Source organism: Maylandia zebra, linkage group LG22 (genome assembly GCF_041146795.1).
Source record: "Maylandia zebra isolate NMK-2024a linkage group LG22, Mzebra_GT3a, whole genome shotgun sequence".
NCBI lineage: Eukaryota > Metazoa > Chordata > Actinopteri > Cichliformes > Cichlidae > Maylandia > Maylandia zebra.
Window position 1 is genome coordinate 25740140 of NC_135187.1, and position 21303 is coordinate 25761442.

A 21303-nucleotide genomic window follows, 5' to 3' on the forward strand; every position below is an offset into this window, starting at 1 on the left:
GAAACGCACTACTGTACTTTGCACTTGGACTCTGAGGTGTGTCCAGTGTTGGTGAACGGCCTGAATGATTCGGTGTAGTTTGATGATCAGTTTCAGCTTTGTGAATCTACATGACGTGTTCATCCTGCTGCAGGCTTTAATTCTTATGATAGTTACAGCCAGAATATCAACCAGAAATCTGGGGGAAAAAACACATTACGTAAAAGTTATAAATTAATTTGCGTGTCACTGAGTGGAAAAAAACCCCAAGCAAAACACGACTCAGTATTTGGTGTTTTTGGTGCTGTGGTCCCAACTGCCTGCAGATCATTAACAAGGTTCTCCCGTGTAGTGTTGGGCTGATCCACCATGTTTCTCATGATCATTTGTAACCGATTGATCGATATGATTGTAGTCAGTCTGTGGTAGCCGGAAATGTGGGGACCTAATACTTCTTTAGAGAATGTTTATCTCTTTAAGAGTGTGCAAATAAGCTGCATTAATCACCAGTATACTGCGCTCTCATTGGTAGCGGTTTCAACTGCTCACCTTGAGGCTGAGATAAAGTTTTTCTCAAAATCTGCTTACTTCTCATCACTAATAGATTATGTTCTGCTCCTACTTTCTGTGATCTGAGGTTACCATGTCACTGTGAATGCTTCCTGTGTGAGGATGCAGCTTAATGTATAAAGAGCTTAGATTTTAGATTCCCTCATTCCACAAAAAATCCCCAGAAATAAAGTCCACTCTTTACAGATCCCTACCTCCCAAAGGAAACTTGAACCAGCCGTACTCAACCTGCTTCAGAAATTCGATCACAAACAACAGTTAAACGACGGAGCTGAGTGAGACGAGAAGTGGAAGAGGAACTTTAGGAAAGGGGAAGGAGGCTGTTGAGTCAATAGCGGCAGCTGCGGTGTTCCAGTGTGGGTGGCAGCCAAAGAAGCACAGCTGGGCCAGGGGACATCGCGCTGAGGCTGGTAGCGGAGCTTTTATAGCAAAGCACACACAGCCGCACATCCTCACTCAGCAAACACAAGGATAACACAGCAAATGACTTCTCGCCCGCTTGTTGCAACAGGTGGACGACTGTTTCAACACGCGCGCACACACCCGGCGCTGGCAGGCAGCTGCCCAGCGACAGATTCTGCTCCTTATTGTTGGCAAGGCCATCTCCCCTGTGCACTCGAAAGGCAGCGCTCACGCTTGTGTTTTCTCCAAGTGTGCGTGCGCGCGCCCACACCGACCACCCCGCCCTTTGTCCCTTCGGCATTTCTTATCAACTCTCATTCGAGATGTTGCGGATTAGCGGGGTTAAATTTCACCAGATCCCAAACGAGAATCATTGTGGAGCATCTGGCAGCCCACCGTACAGTATCTCCCCTTTTATTTACCACCGCTCCACTCTGCCCAGGGGGGAGGTTAGCGACTGCAGAAGGGAATTGTAGGAGGGTGCTGAGAGAGATAAAAACACAAAGTAAGGAAACAGATAGTGTCAACAGGAGGGCGCAGAATGCCCACTGCTGAGGTGAAGTAAATATTAGAGAACCTGAAGGCGAGATCGCCAACTCTGCATCTGGTGCAGGTACGCCAGGTGACACTTGCTGCCGCCGCCACCTGCCTGGTATTGTGCCGCCAACACAAAAGACTTACCTCCACACTCACATGCAGGAACCATGCAAATAGAATCAGAGGCTTTGATTAACAGTAACTGCTGTTTGACAACACACAGACAAGCCCGACTGAGTTGAGGACAAAGTTTTGAGGATAAGTGGTGCACACAGATAAGAGGAGGGGAAAAAACACATGCTGTGAAGCCAAATGATGCAGGTGCAGGGTGAGATTCTGCTATTAAGGAGCCTTTTGTTTGTTTTTGCATTTGAACCTTGTGTCAGATTAATTTAAGCACAGCTGGTCTCAGCATGAAAGAATAAAATATGTCACGTGTTTAAATCGCTGACTGCAGATTAAGCCTACAATATGCAAATTTCACCCAGTGGCAGTTGAACTGCAGTTTGTACCAAGAGTGAATTGTAAGTGTAGAGCTGCCGGGTGTGGCTGTATGGGGACTCATTGTTCCCACACACACACACACACACACACAGCGCCACAGTCAGTCCTCTGACAAAGTCAACACTGTTAGTCATACAGTCAGGACTCTGTGTCTCTCTGTGATAATGGAGGCCCAGACGGCTCCCAGTGGAGTTCAGTCTATAGGATGTCTGCTGCCCTCAAATCCACAGTTGACTTTGTGTAGAAAGGATTAAGACATAATTGAGTTGGCAAACAGCGCTTTATAGGTTAATGGGATTCGCTTACCTGAGAGTGTGAGCTTAACACACATATATTCTAATCAGACTTTGAGTTACCAAAGTTGGAAAACCAGAACAACCCCAGATTCACGCGTTCTGTAGATTGTCCAGTTTGCCTAATTTAGAATGAGTTTTTCTAACCTCTAACTAACTGGGGACATAATGGAGTGGCTACAGAGATGATGTGTTATATATTATTCCTTTGTGTTTAAGGTGTCGACAGTCTAACGTTTATTTTTTTTAAATTGCATTCAATGTAAAAATTATATGCATTACATGCAGAAGTATGCAATGTGGTTTTGTTGTGTTTTGATGGAAAAAAGGGAAACGGCTGCAGTGACTGTGACCTGCAAACATGCAGGGTAATGCAGTATATGAGGCAAAATCAGAGGTTGCTAGTGGTTGAGGTGAAAAGCAAACATTGTCCAAAGAAGTGTTGAGAGAGAGCTCCAGAAAGCCTGGAGAACCATTTCCTCGAAACCACTTTAAACAATTACACGAATGTCTGGCTCCTTGGAAGCAGATTTTTTTTATTTATTTATTTTTAATGGAAGGATTTTGCACAGTACTGTACATTTGACCCATTCATTAACATTTACCGCCATCCACCATGTTTTTCTGTAAGCTTGGCAACTTATAGACAAAAATGTTCTCCGGCTTTCCGACTTGTCGTTCCGGGCATTTTCGCAAATTTTCCCTCTCAGCCAACCGAACCGAACATGAAGGCGCAAAAGCACAACCAAATCCCCGAGCTGTAAGCTGTCGAGTTGTATTCTGGGTAATGTAGGCTCCAGTTTTTAGCATGAAGAAGGTTTGAAATAAGGTTCTGCTGCACCTGCACGTTTGTTCAGTCATGGTTGCTGCTGTCTCATCTGGAGTCAGGTTGGTTTCTTTTCGCTGCGTCGTGTCTGAGTACAGCCTCAGAGTTTGCGCTTCTCTCGTGCATTCAGACCGCAGTCGTAACCTTGATTCCTTGAAAAGATAACCATCTAGCTAGCTTTGAATGTCATTTAAAACCCTGTCTGTTTGTATTTTCTAACCATCTGGAGGAAAAACTCTTTAGTACAATAAAAGGAAAAAGTGAAGACAACTTGTGTGACAATGTGTCGTAGTGTGCACTGAAAGAGTCAAAAAATGGAGCTCAGACTCTTTTTCTTTTTTTCTGTTTTCCTGCTCATTTATTTAATCATTAAAAAGTTGCATCTGTTAGAAGTCACTCCCTGCAAGTTGCACCGATCTAAATTTCCACGGTACGCCTTGAAGGGCAGCGGCTCTGGATGCAGGCGAGCGCTGGGATAGACAGAGACAGGAGCGGGGCAAGGTCTGGTGCTGCCGTTGCGTTCCCGAGGCCTGGCCCGGAGACTGCTGACTGATGCAAAATAGAAACACGGGGGTGGAAGAGTTTGAGGGTGAGACAGTGAGTGAAAGCTGAAGCGAGACTGATGGCGGGAGAGAAAGAGAGATGGCGCACAAGACACGAGGGTGGGAGGAAGGAGGGGGGAGACATTATCGAGCCAGTGTGAGTCAGCAGGTTGATGGAGCTTCAGGGTGCGGCTCCAGCACATCGCCGCTCCTGTGCGTTACCCAGTTTGAACTGGCCTGTCTCAGCCGTTGTAGTTTGCAGACAGACCCTCCGGAGCTTCATTGTTTTATTTATATATTTATTTATTTATTTATTTATTTGTGTACAATGAGCACTGTCACTGTCAGAGGTCTGAAAGTTTTTTTGTCAAGGCTTTTTTCCCCTCCACCTGTTTATTAAAAATAAATCGTTGGAAACACTGAATCCAATATCAAATCAAGTCCTCGTTGTCCTTGTCAAATGTATAAGTGTGTGTTTTTGACCTTTCTGTGTGTATGTGTGTACAGGACCAGGGGACAACATCCCTGCAGTGTATGGCCTGGATGTGACGGACGTGTCACGGTGGGAGGAGACGGTGCTGGACCCTGCACTGCAGATACTGGACAGCCTCAGTAAGGTGGGGCCTCAGCAGTCTAAAGTGGCAGCTTCCTGTTGGCTGCTTTCATCTGGTGCTGTGGAATCTTTCTCTTTTACTTCAGTTCCTTTCGCTACTCTTTATCATTCTTTATCTTTTCATTGCGTACTTTGTGGTTTTACATTTCCTTCCTTTCATCCTTTTGCCATTAGTGTGTTCCTCTCCTTGTTTGCTCTTATTTATTCCTCCTTTTGAGCATATGCCCTTCTTCCTTGGATTTGCCTTATTTGGGCTTTTTTTGTCCCATTTTTATTCATTTTTCCTTTCTGCGATTTCCTAATTCTTTTTTGTCCTTCAGTTGTCAAAGGGCGATGGCGTGTTGTTGCCACACCGCCAGGCGGGTGGTGTGGACACCCAAGTTTGTGAATAATATAATTTGAGAACGAGGCAACGTAGAATTTTAAAATTGACATCACGGATGAAACTATTAAAAATGTTTGAATCTCAGTGACCTCGATGTCAAAGTCTAGTTTGTTCTTTGGTTGAAAAAGGAAAAAAGGCCTTTGTTTGTATAAAATTGTCTTCTGCAACACGTTTGCTGTTAGCCGAATTTAGGTTACTTGTTTGCTTGTGATATTTAGCATTACCAAACTGCTTGTTTTTCCACGGTTCACCCATCCCAGTGAACTCCACTTGTCAACCATTCAGCATTCCGTAGACTCATACGTCTCTCCATTACAAGATCTTGGAGGATCACACAATCGGGCACATTTATGGGACCATAAATCATGCTTTACTCTGCTGCCTATCTGATGTTCTGCTTCCGTTCCCTTTTTTGTTCCCTAAAAGTTTGTTTTAGCACATCATAAATATTTTTTTCAGATTTAAAACCTTAAAAAAACCAGACTTTTTTCGCTCCACTTCTCAGCATGAGGAGCCAGCTATTGCACCAGTCAGAGCGCAGGGGGCGGAGCAGAGAAACAAGCGGAGCCACCACACGTGTGACCTGTGTGACAAAGTGATCATCGGTGACCTGGAGTGGACAGGTGAGGCATAAGCATGTGGGGGGGGGAAAAAAGCTGAATGTGAATATAGACGTTTGCTAACGATACTAACATGTTCATCAAAGCACCGAGGACAAGCAAACTGAGAAGTACTAAAGAAGTCGTACCATGTTATGTATTTGACTGTTTAGCGCTGCCTTAAGATTCTGTGGAGATTCATGCCCAGTGCCAAAAACAGATTTCTTTTCTCTACATGCTCACCTGATCACCTCTGGGCCCTGTTGCACCAAGTCTTGTGACTTGGCCTCTTGGTGACTTGGTCTGTTTCTCTGTCTGTCTTGCTAAATATATCCAAGGCGTGTCGTTTATCCTCTGTACCCGCAGCTCACCTGAAATCCAAGAAGCATCACTATCATGTGAGGAAGAAGAGGAAGTGCGATCCATCCTGTGACCAGTCGCAGAGGTCCAGCGCACCTTCCGACTCTGCAGCAGAGACTCTTTTAAAAGACTCTTGTGATACTGTTGCTCCGGGCAGCGGTGATCAGGACTCTTCTGGGACGACACATGAGGAAGTACCAGTGACTCTTTAAAAAGCCTGCACTGACTCTGATCCACATCCATCTTCACTCAGGTCTCCATCCAGTACTTATATGATTAATTCCTGGTTTCCATAGGATCGAATTTATTTATTAATTCCTGAATTCCAACAAAAAATCCCTCCTTCATAGATGCTGAAGCCCTCGAGCTTCAGGTTCTTGCAGCATTTTTTTTTCTTTTTCTTTCCAGTAGCAACACAGACCGAAGTGAATGAAGTACATGATTTATGGCGTGTGCAGGCAAAGAATAAAAAAAACAAATCATAATTTATTTTTTAACACTGCCTGAAAATCTAATGTAAATTTTAAGAGAGGTTTATTTTTCTATTTTTTAAGACTGTGCTGTATATACCACTGCTATGGACTCTCTAGTTTGTCAGCATTTCAGGCTTCAGGACAGATTGTTAGTATTAGGCCCGGTCACCTTTATTTCAAATAAACTCCCAAAGTTTTCTCAGCTCATGCTCCGAACCTGTAATCTTGTGACATAAAATATTTTATTATTAAACATATTTTTATTAAACTGGAAAAAAAAAGTCTCTTTTTGGAATTTCCCAAAACTTTATAGAGAATTCAAATGAAATGAGCACTCAGAGCGCGCACTAACAATGAAGGTCAAGGTCAAATGCTTAGCCAACATAGATACTGTTGTCTGCTGAGGCCTAGTGTATTGTTGTGAAGTTGGTATTCGATCCATAAAAAAGATTGTGGGTAATATGAAGTTTTTGCTGATTTACTGAACAGCTCGTGCTGGTTTTGGGGTCTACCATCACGCAAAACTTGAAGATGATATCTTGAAAACTGTGGATGCTACACCGTTACAGACAAACAGAACTAATTACATACACGTTTAGGGGGCGAAATCGGGGGGACACGGACTTAACGCTATAGCATTGACAGTAAAGACAGCTGTGGACCTCCAGCCTCCACCCACTGTGGAAGACAGAGCCAAGCTGCAGCAGACTCGGGTCTTTTAGGAGACTGCAGCCATGCAGAGACCCTGATGGACTGCCAACCAACTCACACGTCACCCCATGTGGTCAGGTGAGAGACCCTCGATGACATAACGAGTCCTTCCCCAGGTTTACCTGACGATAACTTCTTTAGGTGATCGGACGCTCTCCTTCTCTCATCTTGGCTCGAGTTTGGACTTTTGGGAAAGAAGCATTTGGATCCCAATTATGTTGTTTTCATAATCCTAGGAAGTCTAAATTGTATTTATCCAAGTGACGGTGCTTTTATGCCACTCAAACGAGAAGTAGAAAGCACAAAATTGGATTTCAGGGGTCTCTCGATGTGACAGCAGCAGTTTAACCTTGGTCTCATTGAGCTCTCATTGGCCTGCTGACACAGCACTGAGCTTGGTCCTTTGTTTGCCGGCAGCCACCTCATTTTACACTCATGAAATATGTTGTTTCTGGTCTTTTGTTCACTAGTCACCTGATTGGCGTGGTTTATCTCCTGAGTGGAGCCCAGCCGAGCTCATTTCAGCCCTGACGACGGTGTAAACCACCAGCAGGTCAGGCTGTGAGAGGAGTGTGTTTTCACAGCGGTGATTGCAGGTCTTTGTTTATCCGGCAGCGTGCCGTACCGCTTTCAACCCGAGGCGTGTCTTCCCCCCGCTGTAAAGCCACAATACCTGGCATCGCTCCAGAGGCTTTCTTTGGCGGTGCTTTTCCGTCTCCTCACCTTGCTCCTGCGTTAACGATCTCTGTCTTTAAGTTTTCAGTTGCGGTCTTACAGTCTGAGGAATTACAGAGTTTAGTTCACAGGCTCCCAGAAGTTGACCTCATCCACATGGCTAAAAATATTTCCAGCAGCATAATAGCTGGAAGTGTGCGTCTGTCTGCGTGAGTTGTGTTCCACATTCTCTCTCTTTCCAAACTGGGTCAGGCCTCCAGCTTACTGGGGTATTACCATACAGTACGGGAGTCACAGTGATAGCAAAGGTCACTGTACGGCTCGTGTCTGGTTTTTATAACCACTCCTCTGTTTGGATGGTTTGTTTTTCTTTCCTTCTGTTGTCCATTTCGAATCAGCTACGGCTCTATTTTTTTCCACTGCAGTACTTTTTTCATCTTGGTGATCTCTGTAATGACAAAAAACCAACGAGAGGGATCTTTGAATGAGGAAAAAGCGTTACTGTCAGGCATCCAACGTGCTGTTGAATGCCTCGCATTTTCTTTAGTAATTTTACACATGGTGTGTAGTTATCTTGAGTGGCTCAGCGAGTCTGGCTTGGCACCTCCAAGCACCACTGAATCACCTCACATTTAAGAGCCAAGCTTGCGCAATTCGGTGACATAAAGCACCTTGACTGGAATGCCAGTATCCACAGTCACAAGGCTAATTAGCGATGTGCACACTGTGAAGCAACGTGTCATCGATGCACGCACTGAATGAATAAAGCTTTGAAACAGGCTGGGGTGGTGTACTGCAGCTGCAGCTGCCACCCTTCTTCTAAATCTACCCTATGTATGTGCATGTGCATGTGTTTGCATGCATAGCTGCATCAGTTAGTGAGCCATACAATGATTCTCCCAGTTTCAGCACTTTTCTGCTTCTCCCTCTCTCTGTCCAGTCCTCACCATAGCCAGTCAGTATTTTTAAATGCTCTGAGCACATACCGCCCCATACATGAGGCCCAGTATAGGGGAACTGTACATGCGGTAGCCTAAAGATGTCCATTGGTCTGGCCTGTTCACCTTGGGGCCTTGGCCTTTAGTACTCCATATACTGCCTCCTGCGTGGGCTGTAAATCAACAGTATAAACCAGACTTCACACAACCTCACGCATTGGTAGCCTGACTCTCCAGAGCAGAGCTGATATTAGCCTGCCTGACAGCTCAACAGAAAGAGATTCTAAACAGTTTACCAAAGGTGGAGGCTAAGTATGTTTCCATGCTAGTTGTTCATAAGCACCTGCAATTGGCCACCTCGAATAATACCCATGAAAACATTTTGATTGGTCTACTTTTCTTTCAAGCAGTAAGTGCATTTTTACCGCTGAGGTACTGTTAATTTCAGTTTCTAGACCAACCAAACTCTTCGATTAAGGTGCACTCCATCTGTACTGTTAAGACACTGAAAGGAGGCTGCTGACCATTTAAAGGAGGGAAAGACAAGGCTAGGAAACTTTAAATACAATGTTTGGGTTTCTTCAAGGCCTCTCTCCACTAATTGGAGTCATTTAAGTCATTGAACTGGACTTCTCAACCGTGTTTTTGCTGCTAGTGCCTTTTAGAGCATTATTACTGGAATTATCTGACAAATAACCCGGCTTTATCAGCGCTACAGGCAGAAGGATTCTGCTTCAGATTTGATGACTGAAAATGTTGTACTTCATTAGGCTGTTAGCAGTAATGAGCAGGTAGGGCTGCTCGATTATGGCAAAAATGATAATCACGATTATTTTCACTGAAATTGAGATCTCGATTATTTGACAATATTTATTTAACAATAACAATGTATTGAATAATGGCTTTAAAGATTGTCAAAAATAATATAAAATAGTGTGCAAATACTGATAACAGTGCAAATGTTTGCAATATAAAAAATAAATGAAAAATGTAAACATCTATGTTTAGTGAACTTTTCAGTGTAGCTCTGTGGTGCAGCTACGACACCGTAGCAACGTTTACACACTATGTCTACGGTACTTGATCCACGTCTGACTCCGCGAACCCATAATGTTTCCACACCACTGAAGGTTTTTTTTTTTTAACCTCTCTTTTCAACCAACGACAGTCACTCTCTCATCTCCAAATAACTTCTGCTTAGCTTTCCGAGCTTCCCTCGGGTCCTCTTAATTGTTGTGACATGTGTTCGAAACGCAGAGAGGTGCGCTCGATTTGCTACAGGAGCAGTGCGAGAGTAAAGCACGAGGGAGGTGCTAATAATCGGCTCAGTCATTTTTAATGATCGTTGAAAGCCCAGATCGTAATTTAGATTAAAATTCAATTAATTGAGCAGCCCTATGAGTAGGTGTCTGTGTTTTGCAGTACTTTCTGGATGCAGATGTTAATCAAGTTTGCTAGCATTAGCCGATAATTTAGCACTGGTCCTCACGTCAAAATATAGCTCTACAAAACCAACATGGTGGTAGATGAACTGCTAACATCAAGGCCTCACTTGCGCAAGCCTTGAGACTAGTCACGACCCCCTGGCAACCTCCAGTCACAAGGTAAAAATGAGTATTCTCCAACTGGTTTAAGAGTGGTCGCTGGTTGTTGCTAGGCGAAATTGGGCATTAGGCTAATTAGGTACCTTAGCTAAAAGCTTTTAGAGGTAAAAGCTTTTATCTAAGGTACCTAATTAGCCTAATGCCCAGTGCTTAGGACCAACAGTGGGTCAACTGGAGTTAGACTGGTTTCCCAGCTCATTCCTGCGGCACTTTCTGTTGGTGCTTTTCACCTATAAATAGAAGCGGCCTGTTTTCAGTCTTTATGCTAAGATTAGCTGAGGCAGTAGCTGTTTAATTAGCATAGCATAGCGATAGCTATGTGACTATTCTCAAGGAACTTCCTAATAAAAGAAATTGAGTAAACTTTCCTTTGATGATTTCTTGTAAAGTAACTGTGATACTGTCTTTTTAACCAGTCAGACCTTTATTTTTAATCATTCTCCTCATTAATTTCTCTAGTTTGTCCTCTAATTGAGCTCAATGGACGTCTGTATTTGAGCTTTGTGGGCTTCTCAGAGCTCTGCTTGTAGTAGTGTGTCACCCAGTGACTGTGCATCTAGGTAATTTGAAGTCCACCTAATCCTAATCTCTAATCCCGTTTGACTAAACATTCTCTGCCATCTGGCTCTGGCGAGACGAAAAAAAATGCTTGCACGTATCTACACAGGCAGACATGCAAGCATCTAATCAGATAGGTGGTAGCCAAAGTCACTGTTGAAATGAAGAGAAATATCAGTTCTGCTTGTGCGGAGAATTCTTGGAGATACCAGAGAAGGCCGAGTCTTTGCCGGGGGGGGCAAAATAATAGATACCACACAGCCTTTTTAATCTCGTTTTGTGGCGTGTGAAGGACTTGTCTGAGAATGTGTATCTCTTTTGTTGACACTATAGGCGCAGACGGTTAAAACCAGCAAAAGGTCAACTATCAGGCGGTGAGCCGCTCAGTGTGCGAGCAGAGAAGATGCTAGGAGCTCACATTTGTAGCCTTTGACATCTTTTTTCTCAATAAAGATCAGTATGTGTGTGTTTGTGAATCCCTGCTTGCGAGCTGGGGCCACACTGTTTCCATGCATATAAGGATGAGGACAAAGGGAGTTTCACAAACCTGTGAGAAACACAACACTGCAAGGTGTGACTCGATAAGATAAAAGCGTATTGTGTTGTTCTGTGTGTGTGCGTGCGTGCACGAATGTGTTAGTCTTGTTTTCTATTACAAGTACCACAACAAAATGCAAGGCGGTCGCTTCTTACCTCTGTGGCTACTGCATGTGTTTGTAGCTCCTGCAGTATAGGTGTAATAATTGCGTGTTTGCACCTGTATGCATTATGAATTGCACACACATGGCCAGAGCTACTCAGTGAGGGATGAGTGTTGTTGCAGCCTAATCCTGAGATGCTGTTTTATAACATTTCAATGTGATGTATGCATCCAGAGCCAAGTGCAGACATCATTTATTTATGTGTGTGTGTGTGTGTGTGTGTGTGTCTCTATAGGGAGGAACTAGGTTCACTGAGTTCATGCAGCTCTCTCTCTCTCCTCTCTCTCCGTCTCTGTGTCACACTGTCTGGTTCCTGTAGTGGTCGCAGTACACGAAAGAGAGACAGAAGGAAAGGGAGAGGTGGAGATGTGATAAGATGTGAAAAGCCTTTAAGGAAAGTGTCATAGGTGCAGCTTATGCATGGCTCCCTATAGTCTCTCTGTCTGTCCTCTCTCGCTCTCTGCTGCATATTTCCTGCCTTGGTTATGTAATGCGGGGGCTGCTCTGTACTTTTTTCCTTCTCCTTTTTCTTCTACCCTCCCCAGTGCAGAGCATGACATGCCTTCCTGTTTTTCCAGCAACCCAGTGAACTCTTTTCTTTTTTTCCCAGGGCAGTGCTTGCCCATTTTCTATTGTTACGTATTGTATGCATGGTGCTCTTATTTTTAGATAAAGCTGTTTGCACTTGATGTGTTGTGTCTGGCTGGACTCATAAATGTCTCCGTCCTCACACTTCTTGGGTCTGTGTGTGTGTCTCTCTCACTCTTCTCCACACTGCTGTCCATCTTTCCTCTCTTTTGTGTGTCTGTCCACTTACTTTTCACCTTTGCTCTTAGGCAGGAAATGGGTGTGCTGGCTCATAAAGGACTATCAAAGCAGCCTAATTCTCAGTTATGTGTAAGCATGCGTGTTTGTGTGCTTATTTTCATTGGACGTATCTGTGCACTGGGAGCAATGTACTCTCTGCAGTGTACAGAGTGTGAGACAAAGGGTGTGTGTGTGCGCACATTGCCATTGTCAGTGAGTTAAGCGCTGTAGCCGGCTTTTTCCCGCCAGTGCGGTGTTTTGTGGGAGGGGTTTTGGCTGCGCTCAGCAGCAACAAAGAGCGTCCGCTTCCCGCCTGATATGCAAATAGATGTGAGGTGGGCGGAGCTGGGAGCCTCCCCTAATGCAGAGCTTAACGCTTTCACTGCCAGGGTGAAGGTCAGTCGGTGCATTGTATTAAATCGTCCTTATTCTGCTCACCAGGACTCTGTGACAGCATAGGGCTGCACCTACTATCTTAAATGAACAGTCTTTACTTTTAGTCTGAATACTATGCAACAAGTTATTTAACCCATTGTGATCAAAGGTCTCTGTGCTGGAATATTGTCTGGCTTTATATATACACTCAACTTTCCCCTTTATTGGACTTGTGGACTTTCCTGGTTGTTCATTAGGAGGACATAAACACAGCATTAATTGTACAACTGCAACCATGCACAGCTTGACCATCAATGAGCAGACAAGCAGTGTAGTCGAAGCTTTTGGGGATTCAAGGCCAATTGTTCTCTCTTCCAAAGAGGAGCATCAGCTAAAGCTTGTTGATCTTAGAGTTTGGAAAGTCTAATCTCTGATTTTGCAACTTTATTTAAAGATTTGTGTTCTGTGTTCATTTGTAAATATGATTTAATTTACTCAACTTACTCCTGTGTGAATCCTTTTTTATTTTGATTTTACTGACATCGCCACGCTTTCGGATTTACCAGTGAAGTGGTCAGAGTGGTGAGATCATATTCACTCATGGCCACAAAGATAAACATGTAGCTGTTGATCTGAAATTGGTGCAAATTTAAAATACAAATAATAATATATAAACTTTTAAACCTGCGCTATTTATAAGTTAAAGAGTTGGAACTCTAGTATTAATTTACAAATGTTGTAAAACTGTGCTATTGTATGTCTGTGCGTGCGTGTGTGTAACAGCACATGGCTCTTTTATGTAAGTGTGTTATAAAACCCAGTGTAACATTAGATGGCGTGTATGCCAATAACAGCTGTTGTACACGTACACACACACACGTAGGGCTGCTCAATTAATCGAATTTTAATCACGATTACGATCTGGGCTTTCAACGATCATTAAAAATGACTGAGCCGATTATTAGCCCCTCCCTCATTTATCCGCGACACCTTAAAGGCCGGTCCGTGAAAATATTGTCGGGCATAAACCGGTCCGTGGCGCAAAAAAGGTTGGAGACCGCTGATTAAGAGGACCCGAGGGAAGCCCGGAAAGCTAAGCAGAAGTTATTTGGAGAGTGACTGCCGTTGGTTGAAAAGAGAGTTTAAAAAAAAAAAACTTCAGTGGTGTTGCACACTATTTTATATTATTTTTTTAAAGTCATTGTTAACCCTTTAAAGCCGGTCAGAGCTGCACGCTCCGTTTTGCGTAACTATTTTTAAATCCCTGTAGAACCTGAACCATGTAAGCTAGCGCAATAATTTGTTTTGCATATGAAACCGGAGGAGTTGTACTTACATCTGATGCCATCAGCTTGTCCTCGGTCACGGTTTCGTTCCACATATAGCTTTGCAAAAATTGCATAAAAAGCGCTTGCAGGAACAAAAACATAATATTCCAGAAACACGCTTTGCCGTTCCTATCAGCTGTTCGTAACACTTCCCACAGTGAAATGATGCACATGCTGTTTTCTTTGCAAATTTGCATCATAGGATTGTTTTTTGTTTTTCCTGCAGTATATAAAAATTGCTGTATCTCCAAAATAAAACTATGAAGACACTCAAAATAAATTTCCTGTGGTGGGAAACTATTTTTTGCAACTTTATTGTATTTAAAGTTTTGAGGGATAAGCCTCTTAAACTTCTCCAAGTAGAAATATATGTAAACAAAACAAAAGCGATTTTCAATTTTTTTTGTAGTTTATTGCACTTTTTTGCAATTTATGTAATTACTATGGACTTAATGCATACATATTATTAAAATATGGGCTATAACAGTTGTATTGATGTATAGCAACTTGAAATGCTCCCACAAATGGCACTACAGCATGTAAAAAAAATAATATAAGCTCTGGTGGACTTGGTTCTATAATAGGTCTTAAAGGGTTAAATAAATATCGTCAAATAATCGTGATCTCAATTTCAGTGAAAATAATCGTGATTATCATTTTTGCCATAATCGAGCAGCCCTACACACACGTGCGCTCCTTCACACGCCACTTCATGCAGTTCCTATCAAAGCGCCTTATTATATGAAGACATTAAGCATATTAAGCACAACACACACATACTTCACAACTCCAAAATATTTTGTTTCAGTACATTGAAATATAAGTTCCTGCATTACAACCTGTATCAATAAGCAGATATTCTAATACCTCTACTAACTTTAATGAGAGCCATAATTTGCAAAATGATCTTCTTAGCACGATACAAATCACTGGGACTTGAATCTAGTTTTTTTTTTTTTTTTTTTTTTAACATCATAAAGTCAGAGCAGAGGGGTCTTTTACCCATAGAGTTCTCTAGATTCCCCCTACTGCCTGTTAGACAGAGTTGAGCATTAATGCAACTCAACATTGACTTCTTTTACATCCCACCATGTAGGGCTGCCACAATTAGTCGACTAGTCACGATTATGTTGACTATTAAAATCGTCGACGACTAATTTAATAGTCGACGCATCGTTTGAAGCTTTGTAAGATCACAAAAGACGCAGGAATGAGTAGTAGGATTTAAGGGTGTAATAACGGACTGAAACAGAAGATGGCAGCACTGCATGTACAAGGATGCCAGCTGCCGTTAAACCCCGAAGAAGAAGAAGCTGTGTCCCAGAATTCATAGCGCAGCCCAGCGCAGTTGTCAACAATGGCGGCAGCTAGTTAGTTTTAACTTTACTCTTATTATTCTTTCTGGGTCACAAAATAAACGTTTAACATATTTTCAGGCGAGAATGTAGCTGTGTAAACCTCAAATATCTGCTCAGTTTATCAAGACACCACATATTTTCAAAAGCTCTCCGACGTTTTCGGAGACGTCTGTTACCCACTAGCTCGTTAGCTAGGCGGGGGCAAGGCTAACTAGAGCCGTGAGAACACCGGACTCCCGGCAAATCGTTTTCAAACCCACCACTGTCTTTCGCTACTCAGGTTAAACATGATATATAAGTCACTTAGATAACTTAAAATGTTATTGTTTGGCTTTCTTTAGTATTTTATTTGTTCCTGAGTAAATCGGTTTGGCTAAGATTAAAGTTATAGTTTTTGCACAGCTAAATAAACTTCAAGCAGACAGCTGATCATCAGAAGTTTGAGACGCTGGATAATATACTCCGGTGTCCTGTTATATTTTAGAAAGCAAGGAGTTTATTAAACTTCACCGAAACAATCTGCAAATTTCATTAAAAATTAATAAACTACCATCTTGTCTTTATTTTTAGTTAGCACAAACACTTCAAGCTGTAAGCTAATGATAGTTATATAAGACCAGATGCTGCTGGTGCAATAAGCTGTACGCTGTACGTCCAATGGATGATGATCTGATTAGTCGACTAATCGCAAAAATAATCGGTGACTAGTCGACTATCAAAATAATCGTTTGTGGCAGCCCTACCACCATGTGTAACTCGTATATACAGCCTGTAGTCGGACCTTACTAGGACTACAGGCACTGGCCATGCACAGTCGCCCCGACTGTGCATGGCCAGCGCAGCTTAAAAATGTCTCCTGGCATTGATTGTCCGAGTTTCAGGATGTCTCTTGGCAGGATGAAACATCCGTCTAGGAATACAATGAACATAGCTGCATTGCATTCTGGTCCTGATGCAGTCACTGCAGCTGCTTTCGGTTCCACCAAATGCACCACGGCGCATTTTTATAAGCATCCCTGGAAGGTGTGCTTTGCACAGAGCAGGCGGGAAGGGTGGAAAATCAGACACGAGGGCAGCATTTTCAAAATAAAAGACCCTGTGCAGATTCAGCATACTGCTTCTGAGTTGCTCTTGGTGCGATTCAGCACAAAGACGTGCATGTTTTCCAGAGGTCAGTCTCCTAAAGATTTTCTCTGATTCTAGGTTTTTGATGACAGTGGTGGAGAGCACTGACTTACACATTGGTCCAAAATCTCCTATCTGGGTCAAAGTTTGCACACTCTACATTTAGATGGGGACAGTGTTATCCTGACAGACATCAGTCCCCTCAGGAGATGAGTCCTTCATTAAAGGATAAAGGTGATGACTTGAAGCACCTCTGTATTGGTTTCTAGTGACCTTTTCCTCCAGTGGACATACCCAGGCACAAATATTTAGATTTTTGTTTTTTGTTTTGTTCTTCCCATTAGACTTTGATATTGGTGTTGTGCAATTTGTCAGCCTGTTGCTTGAGAAATATTTGTGTACTCGGAGGACAGTAGACACAGTAATGTGTGATATTTGATCCAAGGAAGATAAGTTGTGCAGTGTGCCCTGCTGATTATAAACAAGTACAGTTGTGCATTAGTTTTTGTACCTCACAGATTCAGTTACAACGTTTTCTATGTGCCAGGTGTATAAATTTTGAATGCATGTTTCTGTTTTACAACAATCAGGTGAGTTTGAGGTGTTGAGGCCAAGTCAACACTTCAAACACGTTGTGGTGCTCCTCAAACCTTCCCTAAATCATGTTTACTTTGTAGGAGGACGTGCTATCCTGCTGAAAGAGGCCCAAGCATTCAGGCAATACTGTTTCCATGAAAAGGTGTACTTGGTCTGCAATACTGTTTAGGGTAGGTGGTACATGTCAAAGTAACATCCACATGGATGGCAGAACCCAAGATCCTAGCAGAATATTGTCCAAACCATCACGCTGCCTCTGATGGCCATAAAAACAATGTAAAAGAAAACACTGATTCATCAAAGCAGGCCACCTTCTTCCTTTGCTCCAAGGTCCAGTTCTGATGCTCACGTGCCCATTGTTGGTGCTTTTAACCGTTTCAGCAGGGATCAGAATGGGCACCCTGACAGCTATGCAGGCCCATTTGCAACTAACTGTGATGCTCTGTGTATTCTGACATCTTTCTATCAGAACCAGCATAAATGTCTTTTTTTAAAATTTCAGCTACAGTTGAAAATGTTGGATTGGACCACCGCTGCCAGCCTTTGCTCCCCTTGTGCATCAGGGATCCTCGACAGCCCGTTACCCTGTCGCTGGATCGAAATGACATCTCGGTTTCTTCTGCAGTATAAGATTTTCACGTGGTTTCATACTCGGTGCTCAAATGTCTTTTAATAACGTGAGCATTGTTAGCTATAGACACGCATTTGTGTCGATACAGACCAGATGATGGCGATACTGCAGCTCAGCTCCACACATGCACAGCAGTGAGCTCTGTCACAGCTGTTTTCTTTAAAAAGGCTATTAAACTTTTCCTTATTTAGATCTTATATTTGGTACACTGGTGCAATTGTTCAGTGCAAATAATGATGTCAGTGAATGTAAAAGTAATCTACAAAAAAGCAGACCGCTTTAATCACTTCATTTAGTTTTTTTTCAAGTGTTGGTTCCGTATGACATCAGTGAGAGTGGATATCCCAAATATAGTCATTTTAGGTACATAGCCCCTCCCACTTTGTATTTACAAGGGACAGCCAATCAGAACAAAGTAAAGTGGTGTCAAGTAATGCTTTTTTACTTTTACTGAGCGTTTTTTACAAAGCTGGCTTGAGGAGAGATGGAAGAGCGCTTAAATGGGTTGTTTCAGACAGAAGGCCACGTATAAGATTCATTAGTAGTACAAGTAGTAGTAGTAATTTTGAATAACGCAAAGCTACTCTTACAGATTGCGCTAAGATCACAAGCTTAAACATGTACAGTGAAGTTTGAAAGGAGTTTTAACTTCCTCTTCAAAAGGATATTGTGTGACTATAGGCTGCCATGTGCAGGGCAAACATTGTGTTAAATGTATTTGTCCTGCTTTACTAAAAGCTGCAAATTTGAAGTATGAATGCATTAAATTATCGCTGAATCTTTTATGTTAAGTTGCCACAGAACGGTTGTCCTCATGTCGCGCTTGCACATTCAGGCATGTACGGGCTTGTTAAAGAGCAGAGAGAACTGTTGCTCAGCACAGTTGGTCAGCACATTTGTACAACAGAGCAGTTGCTAACCACTCCGACGCCGCTCAGGCTGATTTACATTGTGGCCCGCGAGGACAATGACTGTCTGCTGATATGAAGTAAGCCATGCCAGGACTAGTTAGAGAGGGAACGACAGAGTGGGCGGGAAAAATGCTTACTGGTGTGTGTGTGTGTCTGCGTGTGTGAGTCCAAGTTCAGTGAAAGGCCGCGTGTGAACCCAGAGGAGGGAAACCACTGTTGAACGTGTATCGCGCTCATTTATGCTGATAAGGTGCTCTCGCCTTGAGGACAGTTAACGGTTAGTACTTGATCTGTCGGGGGCCGGGCCGTCGTGCGGAAGGGAAGAGAGCAAAACAACAAAGTAATAGGGGAATTTGCAAAACATTTCAGGGGAACTTTTTGAGTTATGAGATAACTTTGTTTAAAGAATCTAACTGAAAAGGACATTTCCATATCTGAGATGACTCTGTAAGCTCTGCTGGTTTATGTCAAACGGAGACATCGTTTAAATAAATAAGCAAAAAACCCAGAAAAGTATTTATTTACATGTTTTAATAATTTGTGTTATTATAAATTGTGTTATCAAAGATGTCTTTATGGATGAATCCAGTGTATCCCAGACTACTAACAGCAATTAATTAACATACAACTACAGTTTGGTGCTCACTCAAGTATCTGATGTGACTTTCTCTTAAATTGTTGTTATTTGCATGGTCTGTTGAAAGACAGTAAGTAGCTGCGAAGGATTCATTAACCTCTAAATTTGAATACATTTGACATTAGGGAAGTAAACTGAGACACTGGTTCTTTATTTATTACATGGCAGTTAGGGCACGAAGCCAAAGCCAGACCCATGGATAGAAGTACGTACACACACACACACACACACACACACACACACACACACACACACACACACAGCATTTCTCTTCAAACTGTGTGGTTTGAAGAGAAATGCTATAGATTTCAGAGTAGAAGAAGAGCAATGTTTTTCCCAGTACTGTGTTTTGGGTTTTTTTTCTAGATTTTTGGTTGATATTCTGTTGCTCTCCATTGACATCCAAAAAAATGAGAGACTGTTCAATTTCTTAGTAAGTGAGCAAACTTGTGAATTCAGGAGGGGATCAGAAATGTATTTCCCCTACTATGAAAAAAGCAAAGGGTTTAACTTTTTGGGAACTACCAGTATATTTGGTTCCTGGTTTTTGTGTTTTGATATTTCCATCGTATAGCAGAAAAGTACATTTACCAGAAATAAAGAAAACTTTGTATCTGACGTTTAATAATTTCTTCCTAGAATTTGCCGAATTTACTCAGGGAAATGCATGGCTATGCATGAGACACATTTCCATCATTTTGTCTGTATTTCTTAAGCAGCAGCTGCCAGAGCTGAAAAATTAAACAAACTGTAATTCTGCAGTTCCTGAAATGTCCACTTGAGGCTGACTCCACGAGCATACATGCCAACCCTCCCAATTTTTCCATGCCCCTCCCGAAAATCTCCCGGAGCCACCATTCTCCCGGATTTCTCTCGAATTTCTCCCGATTTTCCACCCGGATAACAAAATTGAAAAACCATATCCCAGATTGGCCCATCCAATTCCAGTTTCCAACAATGGCTACTACTACTGCAGCTACTTAGTTTTAATATTACTCTTATTACTCTTTCTGGGTTGCAAAATAAACTTTTAACATACACTCAACAAAAATATAAACGCAACACCTTTGTTACTGCTCCCATTCCCCATGGGATGGACGTAGAGACCTAAAATTCATTCCAGATACACAATATATCCATCCCTCCCAAACAGTGGTCACAAATCAGTCCAAATGTGTGGTAGTGGGCACATCTGCCATATTGAGATAATCCATCCCACCTCACAGGTGTGCCACATCAGGATGCTGATCTGACATCATGAGTAGTGCACAGGTGTACCTCAGACTGCCCACAACAAAAGGCCACCCTGGAATGTGCAGTTTTGTCTCACAGCAAAATGCCACAAGCAATGAGGGAGCGTGCAATTGGCATGCTGACAGCAGGAATGTCAACCAGATCTGTCGCCCGTGCATTGAATGTTCATTTCTCAACCATAAGCCGTCTCCACAGGCGTTTCAGAGAATATGGCAGCACATCCAACCGGCCTCACAACCGCAGACCTCGTGTAACCACACCAGCCCAGGACCTCCACATCCAGCAGGTTCACCTCCAAGATCGTCTGAGACCAGCCACCCAGACAGCTGCTGGAACAATTGGTTTGCACAACCAAACAATTTCTGCACAAACTGTCAGAAACCGTCTCAGGGACGCTCAACTGCATGCCCGTCGTCTTCATCGGGGTCTTGACCTGACTCCAGCTCGTCGCCGTAACAGACTTGTGTGGGCAAATGCTCACATTCGATGGCGTCTGGCACGTTGGAGAGGTGTGCGCTTCACGGATGAATCATGGTTCACATTGTTCAGGGCAGATGGCAGCTGAGAATGTCCCAGTTCTTGCATGGCCAGCATACTCACCGGACATGTCACCCATTGAGCATGTTCGGGATGTGCTTGACCGGCGTATACGACAGCGTGTACCAGTTCCCACGAATATCCAACAACCTCGCACAGCCATTGAAGTGGAGTGGACCAACATTCCACAGGCCACAATTGACAATCTGATAGACTCCATGCGACGATGTGTTGCACTGCATGAGGCAAATGGTGGTCACACCAGATACTGACCGGTTCTGGGTCCCCAGACCCCCAATAGCGCAAAAAACTGCACATTCCAGGGTGGCCTTTTGTTGTGGGCAGTCTGAGGTACACCTGTGCACTACTCATGATGTCAGATCAGCATCCTGATGTGGCACACCTGTGAGGTGGGATGGATTATCTCAATATGGCAGATGTGCCCACTACCACACATTTGGACTGATTTATGA

General features: G+C 43.0%; 1 protein-coding gene across 4 annotated transcripts in view; it reads left to right on the top strand.

The window, feature by feature from the left end:
* trit1 (tRNA isopentenyltransferase 1) overlaps positions 1-6411 on the top strand; it is a 49916-nt gene extending 43505 nt beyond the window's left edge. The window contains exons 9-11 of one of the 4 annotated variants that reach the window (XM_076879231.1): positions 4161-4270; positions 5157-5274; positions 5617-6410. In XM_076879231.1, the coding sequence (XP_076735346.1) occupies positions 4161-4270; positions 5157-5274; positions 5617-5822 (434 nt within the window). In that variant the 3' untranslated portion in view covers positions 5823-6410. Of the gene's footprint in view, positions 1-4160; positions 4271-5156; positions 5275-5616 lie in introns of all 4 variants that reach the window. The other 3 variants (XM_076879230.1, XM_076879228.1, XM_004574351.3) reach the window with 3 other exon arrangements.
* Positions 6412-21303: the final 14892 nt, after the last annotated feature.